Source organism: Centroberyx affinis, unplaced genomic scaffold (genome assembly GCF_046629955.1).
Source record: "Centroberyx affinis isolate AG114_WGS23_722 - 3 ecotype Tasmania unplaced genomic scaffold, CSIRO-AGI_Caff_v1 ptg003934l_1, whole genome shotgun sequence".
NCBI classification, from domain to species: Eukaryota; Metazoa; Chordata; class Actinopteri; order Beryciformes; family Berycidae; genus Centroberyx; species Centroberyx affinis.
Genome location: NW_027281763.1, coordinates 251943 through 265906, shown reverse-complemented (window position 1 = coordinate 265906; position 13964 = coordinate 251943). Strand labels below are relative to the sequence as shown.

Below are 13964 nucleotides of genomic sequence, written 5' to 3'. Positions count from 1 at the left end.
TACTAGTGGAGTGGGGAATGGAAGGGAGGAGAGCGTTCGAGCGTGAAGATACTTCTCTGTGTAATGGAGTACTTCCTTTTGTCAGAGGTAAAAGCAGGGAAAGAAACACAAACCAGCAGGCAAAGCTCCAACATGGTGCTCACCAGATCACCTGACTGCAGTTGGAGGAACACACACTCCCCCCCCCCCCCCACCCCACCCCACCCCCACCCCCTTTTTTTTTTTTTTTCGTAACTCAAAGAGGTGCGTCAGCAAAGAGACTGCCTGTTCTCACCATGTTATCTGGTGTGCGTCTGGTCTGTATTTGTCACTCTGCAAGGTCACGTCCCGACACCACCTGCACTACCAGTCAGAAGTTTGGAGACACCACATTTTTCTTTGTTTTTTACTATTTTCCACGCTTTAGAATAACAGTAAAGACATCAAAACTATGAGATAACACAAATGGAATTATGCAGTGACCAAAAAAGTGTTAAACAAATCAAAACGATGTTATATTTTAGATTCTTTAAAGTAGCCGCCCTTTGCCTTGATGGAAAGACAAAGGCTTTGGAAAGAAATTCATACATAGGCATCAACTTCACTGTTTATATTTGTCTAAAAAACAACTTTCAAGCATTTAAGCGTAAGCCTTTAGATCAAAATGGTTTTGAGATAATGGAAAACATAGTATATTCAATCAGGTGTGTCCAAACTTTTGACCGGTAGTGTATGAGTTTCCCATTCAGTTCATTGGCTCTGCGCGCGCAAGAACAAGATGCAAAAAAAAAAAAAAAAAAAAAAGATTTCACAAATTCTAGAGCGCACAAACCCCTCGCGGCTTTGTCTTCCCGGCGGTAAATCCATGCACTCTGCGAATGTATGTGAAATCTAAGTGGCTATGGTACGCGCTAATCACATTACAGAAACACTAATAATAAAACACATTTGGAATGGTCGGGGTACGTAGGGGTGTTTGACAGCGCGGAGGAGGGAGGAGGCGTTCCTCACACCAGCACGCCATAGCTACCGGCAACACCTGCCAAGAGATAGATAAAAAAGACCTCAAAGCACTACAACAACAGCCCTGATACTGTTCCAGGGAACAAAAGGCAGTGTCTATTAACAAGCCTCTGGAAATATGCAGATAGTGGGGTAACCTTGAGTACCAACGGCTAAAATGTACTATTGAGATTAATAGGTGCCAAGATGCGCCATGAAAGGCTATAATTCAATCCAGAGCCATGATAGATTTATACAGGTAATGAATAACATGAGATACTGCAGCTATTTAAACGCTGCAACCATAGCGTGTTGTATTGCATTAATCATTCTATTTTGAACATTCGCATCTGACTTGATCGAGAACATGATTTACTACCTGTGAACATTCTACTGACAAAACCCCGCTTCCTTCACAACTCAATAGATATTCTCCGTGGGAGTCGCTTCTGTGAAGCACAAGTGAGTCTTCCAGATAAACAAAACGGTAAATAAATGCGGGAGAAATACTGAAAAAGCTCCACACTGCCCCTGATATCTGGACATGTAAATGACATGTGAGGTCTGTGTCAGATTTGTGGCTTTGGAATCCACCGCATAAATTTAGCGCAGGTTTCTGTATTTTGAAAGGAAACTACAATACATGGCAACCACCGATACTGTATGTCAGAAAATGTCTCAAGTAGAATGGGCTTTTAAAGGGAGAGAAACTGTTTCACAACTCTACCCCGCAGGGATTGCTCCTGGGAGTGCGAGAGTCCTGTCTGCACATGCAAAAGACAGACAGGTACAAACATTCCTGAGTCTTAGCGCAATTACTTGGACAAGGTGTTGCGACAGAGACTGGGAAAATGAGAGAGGATTTCAAAGAGAGGTGCAGGGAGTGGTGCTTTAACTAAACAAAGAACAAGTAGCAAACAGCAGAAGATGAAAAGAAGATAGGGGGCTACTCTTTGAAGAAGTCAAGGAGTGGCAACAGTAAATAAAAAAAAAAAAACAGAAGATGGAGTGATTGTCTCTGAGAGGTTGGGGAGTGACAACACTAAATAAAGAATGGCACAGAGTGAGTGAGGATGGGGACAATCGGGGGAGACGCATTAATTCAGTGATTCGAACAATCCTCATTACTCCCCTGTCTGAATTCGCCAGTGGTTGTGAAGTCATGGAAATGTAATGCTGCCACAAAGAATAAAAGCTCATCACTGACAGGAATTTAGCATGCTGCCTGGGGAGTCAGCGCTGAGGCAAAGCTCTTTTTCACCCTATCGCATATTCCTTCCAATATCTACCGTTTCGTTCTGTTTGTCAACATTTTTTCTGCTATCGCTGATTGTACAGCGGCATAAGCTTCCTTCATATGTAGGTAAATGTCACTCAACGCCATTAAAACGTTTAGACTGGTAATTCAAATTCAATTCCCTGTAAAAGCCAGCGGATAAGAGGCACAGGATGTGCTGAGGGAGATAGCACCGTGGCATACTGGCATCAAAACACCGGTGACATCATCAGCTGGCATGTTGTGAACATGCAGCGACTTGCAGGACCGTCCTGTCAGAGCGACAGAGGGACGTGTCAGACTCTCATGGAGTGGCATGAAGTGATCTGTGACTTTTATCGTCCTCTGTCGGCGACCGGCGGACTGCAGCAGCACTGACAGGCCTTGGCACGGTTTACTGCGGCTTGTAATTGACACAAATAATAAAGTCACATTTTCAGAAGAGACAGAGCGGTGATGAAAGCGTGCAGCCGAAACGTTTGCTCCCTAGGTCTTTTGTGCGTATATATCTATTTTTTTCACAAGACTAGGACGAAAGCGGTTTAAAATGCAACTAGGTGGGGGCGGAGCTTTTGTTCCAACACATGTACAGACCAGAAAGTGAGTTTTGAAAGCCAGAAATCTCAGCGCCTGGCAAAGTAATCATTGAGTCATTGATATTGATTAACAAACCCTGTCAACCCGCTGCAGATATATTATGGTCATTTTGTGCTATGGGGCAGTATAAATCTTACTTACTGCACCTTTAATGAGCAATATTTACACCGGCATTTAAACACCAGTACTATTTTAAAAAATTGCTCAGAAGGTAAACCTATGGGAATGAACGAATCTCTGCAGTCCCAGGCTGGTCTACTCTGCATGGTGCTAAGACTGAGTAATGTAAGGATGAATTATTAGGTCAGCGGATGTGCAGCATGTCACACACAAACAAGCCCTCTTTATCTGCATGTCAGTGCGCAACGCTGAGCAGCAAAGGGGGCGGGGCACTGTTTGTTTACCAGCATTCCACCCTCAGCCTCTCTTCTGCTTTTTTTTTTATATATATATATATTTTTTTTTCACTTGTTATTATTTTGGAACAGTGTGTGTGTAATGCGTGAATCACCACAGCAGCAGCTCTGGAGCCAGTGGTCAGACCCTGGGACAGCGTCTGACCTACTTCATCAGGCTCTCGGGGAGGCGTGACAGATCCGACACCATGAGAGTGGACAGCGAGGAGGAGGAGGAGGAGGAGGAGAAGGACAGAGGAGCTGAGCTGAGCCGGGCCGATGGGGCTCAGCCAATCCCCCTGCTCCATCTGTCTGCATCTCCATGCCATCCCTCTCCTCTGCATATCCTCCAGAGAGCAGAAACAGCAAGCAATGCAGAAACAAATGTTAAGATAAATCACTGCGATCTGGCCTGCGCCGCTCTCATGTGCAATCCCCCGGTGACATTTCCATTTCACTCCTCCAGCCAGGCTATCTCCTCTGCCCCTCTCCCCGAATAAAAAAGACCCTCCCGCTCTAAACAGCCTCTCCTCCATTTTATGCAAAGCGAGCTGCCGCCACAATGCCTTTCCCCACAGTACTTTGCCTGGCGCAGCACAACAGAGGCTTTATGGACAGCCTATGGTGTGTGAGCGAAGGAGAAGCTCATGCTAATGTCTCATTTGGATAATGAGGTGCGAGCTTGGCAGGATCTGAGCAGCGAGCAGCCCCTCCTGTGGCGAGGAAGTGTGGGTAGAGCGATGCTCCGTTGGCCTGCGGACCCGAACCCATCCAGGTTTGTAGATACCTGGTCGGGTGCGAGTTCCAGTTCAAGGGTGATGAGGAGCTAGCTGGGGGAAGCAGGCGACCGGCAGTAGTCCGCCCTCGCTTAAGGCTTCGAATATGCTCTTCAACAGGCCTGACAGCATGTGTCTAGTTGAAGTGAGGGTGTAATGATATACAAGATATACATGTGTGGCCTCTGGATTTATGAATAATGCAAGGGGTGATGTGAGAAAGCAACGGTGCAATGTGCTATAGCGCACAGATTGAGACAGGCTCTGCCGTGACAGGCGAAGACAAACAAATTTCACATTGCTAGGGGAGCCTTTGCAAAGCTGACATCATAATGTCTCTTGTCTCTGTCAGAAGAAAGAAAGAGACAAATGGCTGCGTGGAATGGCTCTGCAGTTAAGTCAGTAATATATGGTGCGATACTTGTTTTATTCAAGGACGTTCCCGCCGCAATCTCGCAAGTTTTATTACACTGAGCGATCATCTTGCTATCATGTTGCGAGAACTGACAGACCCTGCAGTGACTCAGAGAGCAACATGCCTGCTTCTCAGTTGATAAAAATGAACCACACCGCCGCACCTACTGCTATTTGCAATTTGCGTTACCTGGTATTAGCGGAAGCCTGCGAGGAGGGACAGTAAGTGTATTTTTTTAATGAAAATCGAGGAGAGGAGGTTACATTTTTGGAGCATTCATGCAAATTAAATTCGGTTTTAAAGAACGTCGGCCTCGCTCATCCATTAATGTCTCTCACTGTCTTTGCCCCCATCATCGCGGATCTTGGAGGACAGAGTCTGTGACAAGCAGCGAACACCAGAAGTTGACACAGCCTATTACATAAAAGTCATGTAAACAGCATTCTGCCCTCTCTTCCACCTCTGCCGCTGCATCGCTCTTGATTTCTGTTTGCCTGGGAGCCCATTTCTGGCATCCATTTTACCTCTTCAACTAAATTCCAAAAATCAGAACCATTGAAGCATTTCTTTCAGTCACATGGATTCCTTTATTTATTTATTTTTTCATTGGACTATCTATGTTTTATTCATCTCATTTTCACCTGGTGGTGGGATTTATTTATTTATTTATTTTTTTAACTTTCTTTCTCAACTTCATTTTCTCACACGGGAACGAACTATTGCTTGTTCAGGGGAGCGTGAACAGATGTCGGCGCCTGTTGCCTGTGCTTACAGAAGAATCCATCCTCACACTCTCTTGCCAAATTGAAGAGAACGCAGTCACTCCATCTAGTTTAACCCAAATGGTAAAGCCTATAGCAGACCTGACTGCACCTGTGCTCTTCAAAGCAGCTTGGTGCCATAGCCCTGTCAAAGGGGGATGAAAGCTTGCACTGCTAGACCATTAGGCATCCATATTCGCCTGCAGGTAAGACGCCAACAGGTTCCCATACTGCCTGACCCTAAGCTGATTCGATTTCATCCTTCACATTTGATCCTCCTAATGTGCCAGGAATTATGCATTGTCTTTGACTCAGTCCAGCCCCCATCTCACAAAGGTTAGAGCCGCTGTGTGTGGGACCACAGCAGTCAAATATCACTACCTAATCAAGTGGAAAAGATTATCCAACGCAATACTGAAACAGCATAAACAAATTAGCCCTCTATTGAATGCGCCGTTGCAATGAAAGACATTTTCCCACATGTCACATAACTGCGTAGTGAGAAGGCCTGCTAAGGAAAACCACACATCTCCTTTCTCAGGGGTGATAATGAGATAATTGCAAGGGCCATCTTGACAAAACGGTCATTCATCATGTCAGCTCATGGGCTGGGAAGAAACTTAAGATGGCAGCAGAGATTTCTTTCCAGCACAAAAGCATGAGTGTGATGGTGGAAAAGCTGATTATCTTAATGACAGACTAATTTTGCTCTCTCAAGTTGGGGATGATCTTTGAGGGTTAACCACATTATTCAACCCTTTCCTGTGGCTTCCAGCTTTCTCAGCTGCATTATTTTATAGGAGGCAATGTTTGACTGGCATTCCTATTAGATGGTTAAAAGCTGCGGAGAATGAATTGTCAAAAATAGCTTTCATTGTGAGGCTATTTAATTGTCTCTATTTTTTAACATGACCTCCGATGCCCCGTAGTAATTAGCTGATTAATCAGATCTGACTACTTGTCAACTTTCCCTCAGGAGATTTCTGAACTGAATGTGAATGAGAGAGGTAAAGGACTTAGGTAAGAGCAGGCCCATTAGATGAAACTCTTGTCTCTCTTGGCACAGATCCCCTCTTCCCTCATCCCTTTCCCCTTCTCTCCCTCTCTTTCGCTCTCACACTTCCTTTTTCACCTCTTTTTCTGAGAGGGAGGATTGATTAAAACAGGAGAGTGGTTCATTAGATTCTGACAAGCGACACCATATCTCCAGAACACATGTCCTTGGAGAAAGCCGTCTTAGCCCATGGGCCTTACTGTGGTCGATGCCATCTCCACAACAAACACTACCTCCAACTAATTGAAACAAGGTGCTCTGTGCCCCTATCTGCGGAGGTGACAGTTATGCAGCTCCCACAAATCCGTCCGTGAAAACTGAGCAGCTTGATTAAAATGCAGCTTCCTTAAGTGCTCCATCAGTGTTGTTTCCCAGTGTGAGAAAATAGCTTTTCTGTGATACAAACAAGTTGTCAGGGACATTTTATCTTCCTGACACTGGAAGCAGGGGTGTCTCCCTGGCAGGTTATATTGCTGTGTCAATCTAAAAATCAACATCAAAATGAAAACAAAAGGTACTACTGCCAAAATCATGCATAATGCAACTAGTAGTGGTGCATTTGGATGAATCAAGCTCTTGATAGTGACAGAAATGTGTACAATGGTGATGTGAAGTACTTAATAAATTGTATAAGATGCATATTTACCTCTACTCTCACAGAGTTTACTTCAGGCATAATGGATGCTAGAAAAGGCCAGCTATGCTTCCTGATTTATTGACTCTGTGGAAATATATAAGTCCCCTGAACGCCACTAAATCCAAACACCATTAAAAAAATGTGCCTTTTAACAAGGCAAAGAAATAATTATCTTATGTTTAGCACTAAGCCAGTAATTGCCAGCTCTGGTAGGGTGAGCTATTGAACAAATGTACTGCAGCTATCAGCCTGGTCACCTTCCTTTTCTGCAGAGAACACTTAGCTAGCATTCCTGTGGACCGGCGCTGCAGCCTTGAACAGCAGCCAGCAGTGGGCTCTCTTATCTGCCATGTCTCAGCCAGGCCTGTCTAAGGCTGTTGGGAGGCACAGAGATGCCGTTTGAAGTTAATGAAGCATCAGCACACTCCTTTACGTCCACCATTGGGTCATTATGCAGAGCCAATGTCAAGGGTGCACAAAGCACATGAAAGAAATAGGAGGAAGAGCGGTGCCCACCCTCAAGTTCACCTCTAACAGAGTCTTTCATTCCTGTCATCACTACCAGCACAAACTGCTGCTATACCACAAAATATACTGTGTGTACAAAGACGTTTTCAAACTGTTCCAAAAGGAAACTCTTCTTTCACACAGTTGTGTGAGGCCCAACGCTGCTCTACAACGGTGCAAGCGATATGCTGACAAGCCCACATTAAGACAGGAACAGAGTAGCATTTCACAACATCAGCGAAGACAAAGAGGAGACTTGAGGTCACTTCAGAGTTTCAGCACATAAGCACAATGTAACACATCCATGTACATCTATTGCTGCTGCACCTGTACAAGACACAAGGGCAAGACAGAGCAGACTGGGTGGCTGCCTGTGTGCCTGCTGCTCTCATGCTGAACACAAAGACCCAAACCATACACCCTAACCCTAACCACTATAGCACAAACTGTAAAGAATTGGACAACAACACATTTTCCAACAGCTTTTCAGAAGGGAAGATCAGGAAACTGTTTGTGAGCTACAATCTGACTTGCTGCCATGTTGGAGCTGAGGCTCTGAACTGTGCCTGAGGAGGGGAGGCTGGCTGTTCTCCCCTTAACTTGTCACTGTTACTATGGGAACTAGCAACATGCTTTTAGGGCTTGTATGGGACCCTTTGGGAAATGGAGTGCCCTAAACAGAAATTCAGGACTTTTGCCATCTAACAATGTAGAACAAGACTTGCTGCTAGCATCCATTTTTTTTTTTGTCCCTTAAAGACGCAAAAGTTTGCTTGTTACTACTGTGGATGTGAACAGATTAGAAACTGTGTTGTGCCATTTGATATTCTGGACTTTTTGGCACGGTGATACTGAGTATGATGCCAAATGGCAAAGATGAAATTCTGGCCGGTAAAGGAAAAGTAATGATGAACTACTCAGATAGAGAATGTGACAAACACTTTTAATGCTTTAATAGACCATTTTATGTCCCTGAATGATGTGTGGTAACTGTGCACTTATTTACTGTCAACATGCCAGGTGCCAGGAAGCTGCAAGTACCTATTACAGAGAATCAAGAGTTTTCAAAGCTTCAAAATCAATTATTACGTTTTCCTTAACCCGGTGTTGAACAAAATGCAAACCTGTGCATGTAAATGTTATAGTGAGGCACTGGAAAATTGCAAGACTAGACATTTTGTATGCAACCACAAACTGAAATTGAATGTGCTCAAATTATGTACCCACGCATTGTTCACTTCACACACTCACTCAATAAAATTATACGCACAAATGATGAAGATAAACAGAAAGACTATGGGGACAATGGCAATGTGGTTCATTAATTCAAGCAATCAATGAAAAAGCAGAAATAGAAAATGACTTCAGTGCCTTTGTTTTGCCTTTCCAAGGGGATACAGTACTTTATGCCAAACAGTACAATCTCTTTGGAACACAATTACTCAATACAAGCTGGTGCACAGTGATTTCCTGACAGTAGATTACTTCCTCACTTTCCTGTTTGATAAGTAAGGGCTGTTCATGCCCCTTTGAGATTTCAATTATCACACTACTAACCCGCCTATTTTGGATGGGCAACTTCTCACAATGCAGGTAATGACATCACATCCCAAAAAGTGGCTTTGTCCTTGGCTCGGCCTTACCGACAGAGAATATCACCACACATTGAAAGAGAGGAAACAGAAACAAAAACAGCAAAAAAAAAAAAAAAAAGTATGCGATGCATGACACTGTAAGGCACAGCTGTTCACTTCACACCAAGCACAGCGTTGTCGGGCGCACAACATGAGTCAACATGCAAAGCAATGCAAGTTAGAACGCCCCCGCTTCCCAGAAACCAAGCAGAAAGAGTAAAGAGGGAAAAACCTTTCCTGTCCGACCAGAGCAAAACTGTCACAGTCTCCCAATTCCACACACACACAGCTGGTACCAATACATGAGGATCTCCACATTCATGTATAGCAAAGTGAGATCTGGGATATACTGCAGCAAGGGCTTTGATTGCAAAATGCCTTCTCCTATGTATAAGAACCCAGAGGAACCACAGTGCGTGTGTGCCAACAATTATGTGGAAGGCAAGGGAACTGAATCAGTTTTGTTCGGCATTTTGTTTTCCCCAGAAGACTGAAGAAGAGACATAAAAAGAGAGAAGTACTCCAACTGTAAAAGAGACACGGCCTGCTCTGAGAAATGTGAGCGTGATGTGAGCAAACTATGATCAATACAGCACCCTCACCTCCACCCCCCATTTTCCTTGATGTTATTTTAGGTGCCGATAATAGACCTGCTTTATATTGCTCCCACACATGTGCCTGGATGTGGGAGTGGGACGTGTGTGGAGGGGGGAGGGGAGGGGGGGGGAGGGCTTGCTGCCTCTGTGTTCTCACAGTGAGTAGAGATCTGATAGACAAACGCAGAGGCTTTTTCTTCTAACCTGCCACACACTGCAGCAGGGAGCCACACAGCGAGGGCAGGTGGGCACCGCATCCAAAACACACAGGCAAACTGCCACAGCCACCTGGACCACAAGTGTGTGTGTGGGTGTGCGTCATTGCCCGCCTGCATGTGTGTGCATGTGTGTTTGTGTCTATTTGGGGCAGAGCTGGGGGAGGGGGGGGGGTGGCGGCTGTCTTTCCAGAGGGCTACTGTATTGATGCATGCCATGCCGGAGTTACTGGAGACACATTCCAGAGGCCCAGAGCGAGGAGAAGCGACCGCCGTTCATCAACCTACCTGTGATGTTGACTTCTACGATGCCGGTGCGGGTCCCGATGCCGTTGGTCGCGTCACAGACGTACGTGCCGGCGAGGTCGTAGGTCACGGGCCCCTTGAAGAACAGGGAGTTGTTCTTGATCTCCACATTGCTGGGCAGGGAGCCGTTCAAACTGGTGGGAAGAGAGGCAATAAGACAGACACCATAAAAAGGTTGAATTACACCAGACCACAGTAAAAAAAAAACCTCCCTCCCAAGAGCAGCAAAGCAATTCAAAGACCGTGAAAAACACAGTCCCCAGTGCAAAACAAACCTGGATGTGTGTGGGGGTGAGATAAATACCAGGCATATTTGAGAGTGCTATATTTCATCCGTCATCCATCAAGTCCAAACAAAATTATGAGGACAGGGAACCCCAGCAGGTCTAAGCAGGTAAGACACCGCTGATGCCTGAGGACAGTCTTTTGGGCATATGGAATACAAAACAGAGGGGGTGGTGGGGGAGCTTCCTCCCTTAGCTCCAGCGCAGCTCACATGGCTGAACTCTGAAAACTCGGGGGAGCTGTCAAGAGAGGCAGCTGATCAAGCGATAAATGCAGAATCTACCAAATGCTGGGCTGTCAATGAAAACTGTAGCCCATCGCTCCTGCCTGAGGTGTTTGTCTGAGGCTTTATGGTTCACTATCTCCGGCACGTTCAGACTCGCTCTGTGCTTTGATCAGGTCAACACACACTGAGGTCACGGATCATGTGCGCACCATCTCCAGATGTACCCTTCCGTTCTCTTAACAGGAACCCTTTTATGGCGCCTCCGAGGGGCGCAAAAGGCACACACTCATCGAATTTCACGAAAAATTAGCCATTTCCTATTGACTTTGCCTCCTTTAGCTTTTACAGCCGACGGCTTCATGAGCTGCTCCGAACGGATCCAGCTTTAGTAGGGGTTATGAAGAAGACCATAATAATATTGGACGGCTCCCCAATATGACAGTGGTGAGCTACTGAGTGGCTGTGGCACTTTACACTGAAGCTTTTACAAGTTTAAGCCCCCATAATGATTTGCGTTTCATTTCTGTAAACAACGAGGATGCTGCAGACACTTCCCTCCTTAACTCTTGGGCTTGTTCTCTGTTGGAGAGACACTCTCCGATCCGCCGGTGCGCGAGAACATTAAAAACAATGTAATGCTCCATTTATTACAGCAAGAGAGAAACAAAATGACATTACAGAGAAGCGACAAAATTAGGTCATACACTAACAATGGCCACACATCAAGCACTTGAGCTACACTAAATGGATTTACAACAAGGCTCTTTAATGATGGTGGGAAAGACACAGTGACAAGCTATTTGTATAATTAATTGATCATAAAATGTCAATTACAAACTCTTTGTTTACAAATAGATGGAATATTAGTGTGAGTGATCCATATATGGTTAGAATGCATTGTACAGAGCAGAATTTCTCTACAGTATTTTCTTACTGATTGCACTGGAGAGTAAAGAAGTGTTCATAGTTCAAAGCGAAAGCAACAGAAATAGCTATGATCGAGTTGTTTTTCTTTGACCACCATAGTCGCGCGTTCACAACGGAGCTGCAAACAACCCTCAATACTGTATGTCACGATTCAATAATCAGTTACCTTGTGAGCCTATATCAAATGCTGAGTGCTGCAAAGCCCAATTGATTTGCAACAGAAATGAAAGGCTGGCAAACTGTGATTCACCGCAGATTCTGTGATGACTTGAGATGTGTTTGTGTGTGTGTGTGTGTCTGCGTGTGTGTGTATGCGAGGGGTGTGCAGGGCCTGGGGGGCAGTAAAATGAAAGGCTAACAAACAGCTTGAGAGTGATGCAGATTCTTTGGTGACTGGCTGTCTGTGCATGTGTATGCATGTATGAGATGTGTATGTATAGATGCGGGTGTGTGGATGGTGGTTGGAGGGTTTTCATCCAGATTTTATGGGATGGCAGACGTGGCTTCAAAGACCTTACATACATTGCACAACATTTTACACACTTAAGAAGCTCAAAACATGATCAAATCTAAGTTAAGTATTAAACATAATGAGTAATTAGGTCTACAAGTAAGACAATTGACACAGGCAATAGGCATTCAATTAGTAGTGATTATGATGTTTATTAAGAGAAGAAATTAAGAGCGCTTTCTGTGACTGCAATTGCTAGACAAATAAGTAGAATTAAAGGATAAGGTGTTTTTAATGCAATGTTCATCTGTTTCACTGGCTGGGGAAATTATTCTAACAACTAAGTTGCATAAGTCCAATGCATAATTTTTGTTCTAGCCATAGAAAACATTAGCAATGTTAAATGAAAGGGAGTAAGAGGGTCAACCTCTACTGCCTCCATATTCGCACTTTGGTCTGCAGCCGCCGAAAGGTTGCCACACTAATTATGCTCTGGAATAAATTAGACTTACATATTATTTAAAGGGTCGTTAAGTAATCTAGGATTTTTATCCACAGCTATTGGCGATGAAGGAATTGCAACAACATGGACAGGTTTCTTGCACAGCTTACGGTGTAATTGATATAAATAATAAAGTCACATTTTCACAGTAGGGCTGAGTAAGATAGCGAATTAGAGCAGAGAGCCAACAGAAACGTCTAGTAAATAGGTAATACATCACAATGCAAAATACTGTGACAATAATACTGCTTTGTCATTATCTTTTTGGCTTGAGGACGGGAAGTCTAATGATGCCGGTCGCTCGCTCGTAGCACCGTCCTCCATCGCTGAGCAGTTGAAAATGCGAGTGGGTGGAGAGGTGCAGACTGGAAAATAGGTTTTTGAAAGCCAGAGAACTCGGTGCTGGGCGAAGTAATCGTTGAGTCACTGGTATTGATCAACAACCCAATGTATTATGGTCATTTGTGCTATGGGACAGCAGAAATCTTACTTATTGCACCTTTAAGAAACCATGCATCCTCACTTTTTTTTTGGATAGTATGTGTGTTTCCTACCACTTACTATGTTTGTGTCTCTTGAGACCTGTGCAAAAAAGTCTGAGCTTTGACATCAAATAAGGCACGGTGAGTTTCTACTAAGAGGAAAAAACAAAACAAAACAAAACCCCCCCCAAAAAAACCCTTAAAGTTCAAATGTTGTGTGTCCATTCTTCTTCCTAGTCTTTGCTGTTTCATTACAGTTTCCCTTTTACCCATTTTGAGAAATTTGAATAGCTGTGGTATGGTGCTGAAAGAAAAAGAAATCAAAGTTGTCTGCCTTGCTTTCTTCAAGGGGGACGGTGCGCCAGGCTTTCTGCATGTGCTCCACACAAATAAGGGGAAGAGACATTAAGGAGGAGGAGAGAGAAAGACTGCATGCAGAAGGAGCAAATAAAGCTTTTGTTTTTCGTTACAGCTGCCATGATGAGTCAAATGCATTTTAAAACGAAACAACACTGAACTATGAATAAATTTAATATGATAAATTCTATATACGCTGGATCAACTTTGGGAATAATCTGAATCTATATCAAAGACATTAATATTTATTGCCAAATACCATACTAGGATTTGGCTACACCCCTTGTGTGTGTGTTTCTGTACACATGCATAAATATGTGCATGTATACGGACAGTTTTGGAAGGTGTGACGCAATCATGCCGGCCTGTTCCGGATCGTTCCGTCACAGCCTTGTGTTGACCTCCACAGTGGAGCCCAGGGGAACCTTCACAACAGATTTGGCATCTCATTTCCAGTGCAGCAATGGCCGTCCCCTCCTATCTGTCAGCACAGTGCCCTCGTCTTTCTAGATCACATCTCCTCACCCTCCTCCTCCTCCTCCTCCTCTTCTCTCCCTATCTTCCTAAATCTCCCTTTGCCTCCG

General features: G+C 44.4%; 1 protein-coding gene across 2 annotated transcripts in view; it reads right to left on the bottom strand.

Annotated features, from left to right (window-relative positions):
• The window catches only part of nectin1b (nectin cell adhesion molecule 1b), a 145084-nt gene that overhangs the window by 72761 nt on the left and 58359 nt on the right, over nucleotides 1-13964 (bottom strand). For both annotated transcript variants that reach the window (XM_071541717.1, XM_071541718.1), the window contains exon 5: nucleotides 10133-10284. In XM_071541717.1, coding sequence (XP_071397818.1) covers nucleotides 10133-10284 — 152 coding nt within the window. The remainder of the gene's footprint in view (nucleotides 1-10132; nucleotides 10285-13964) is intronic.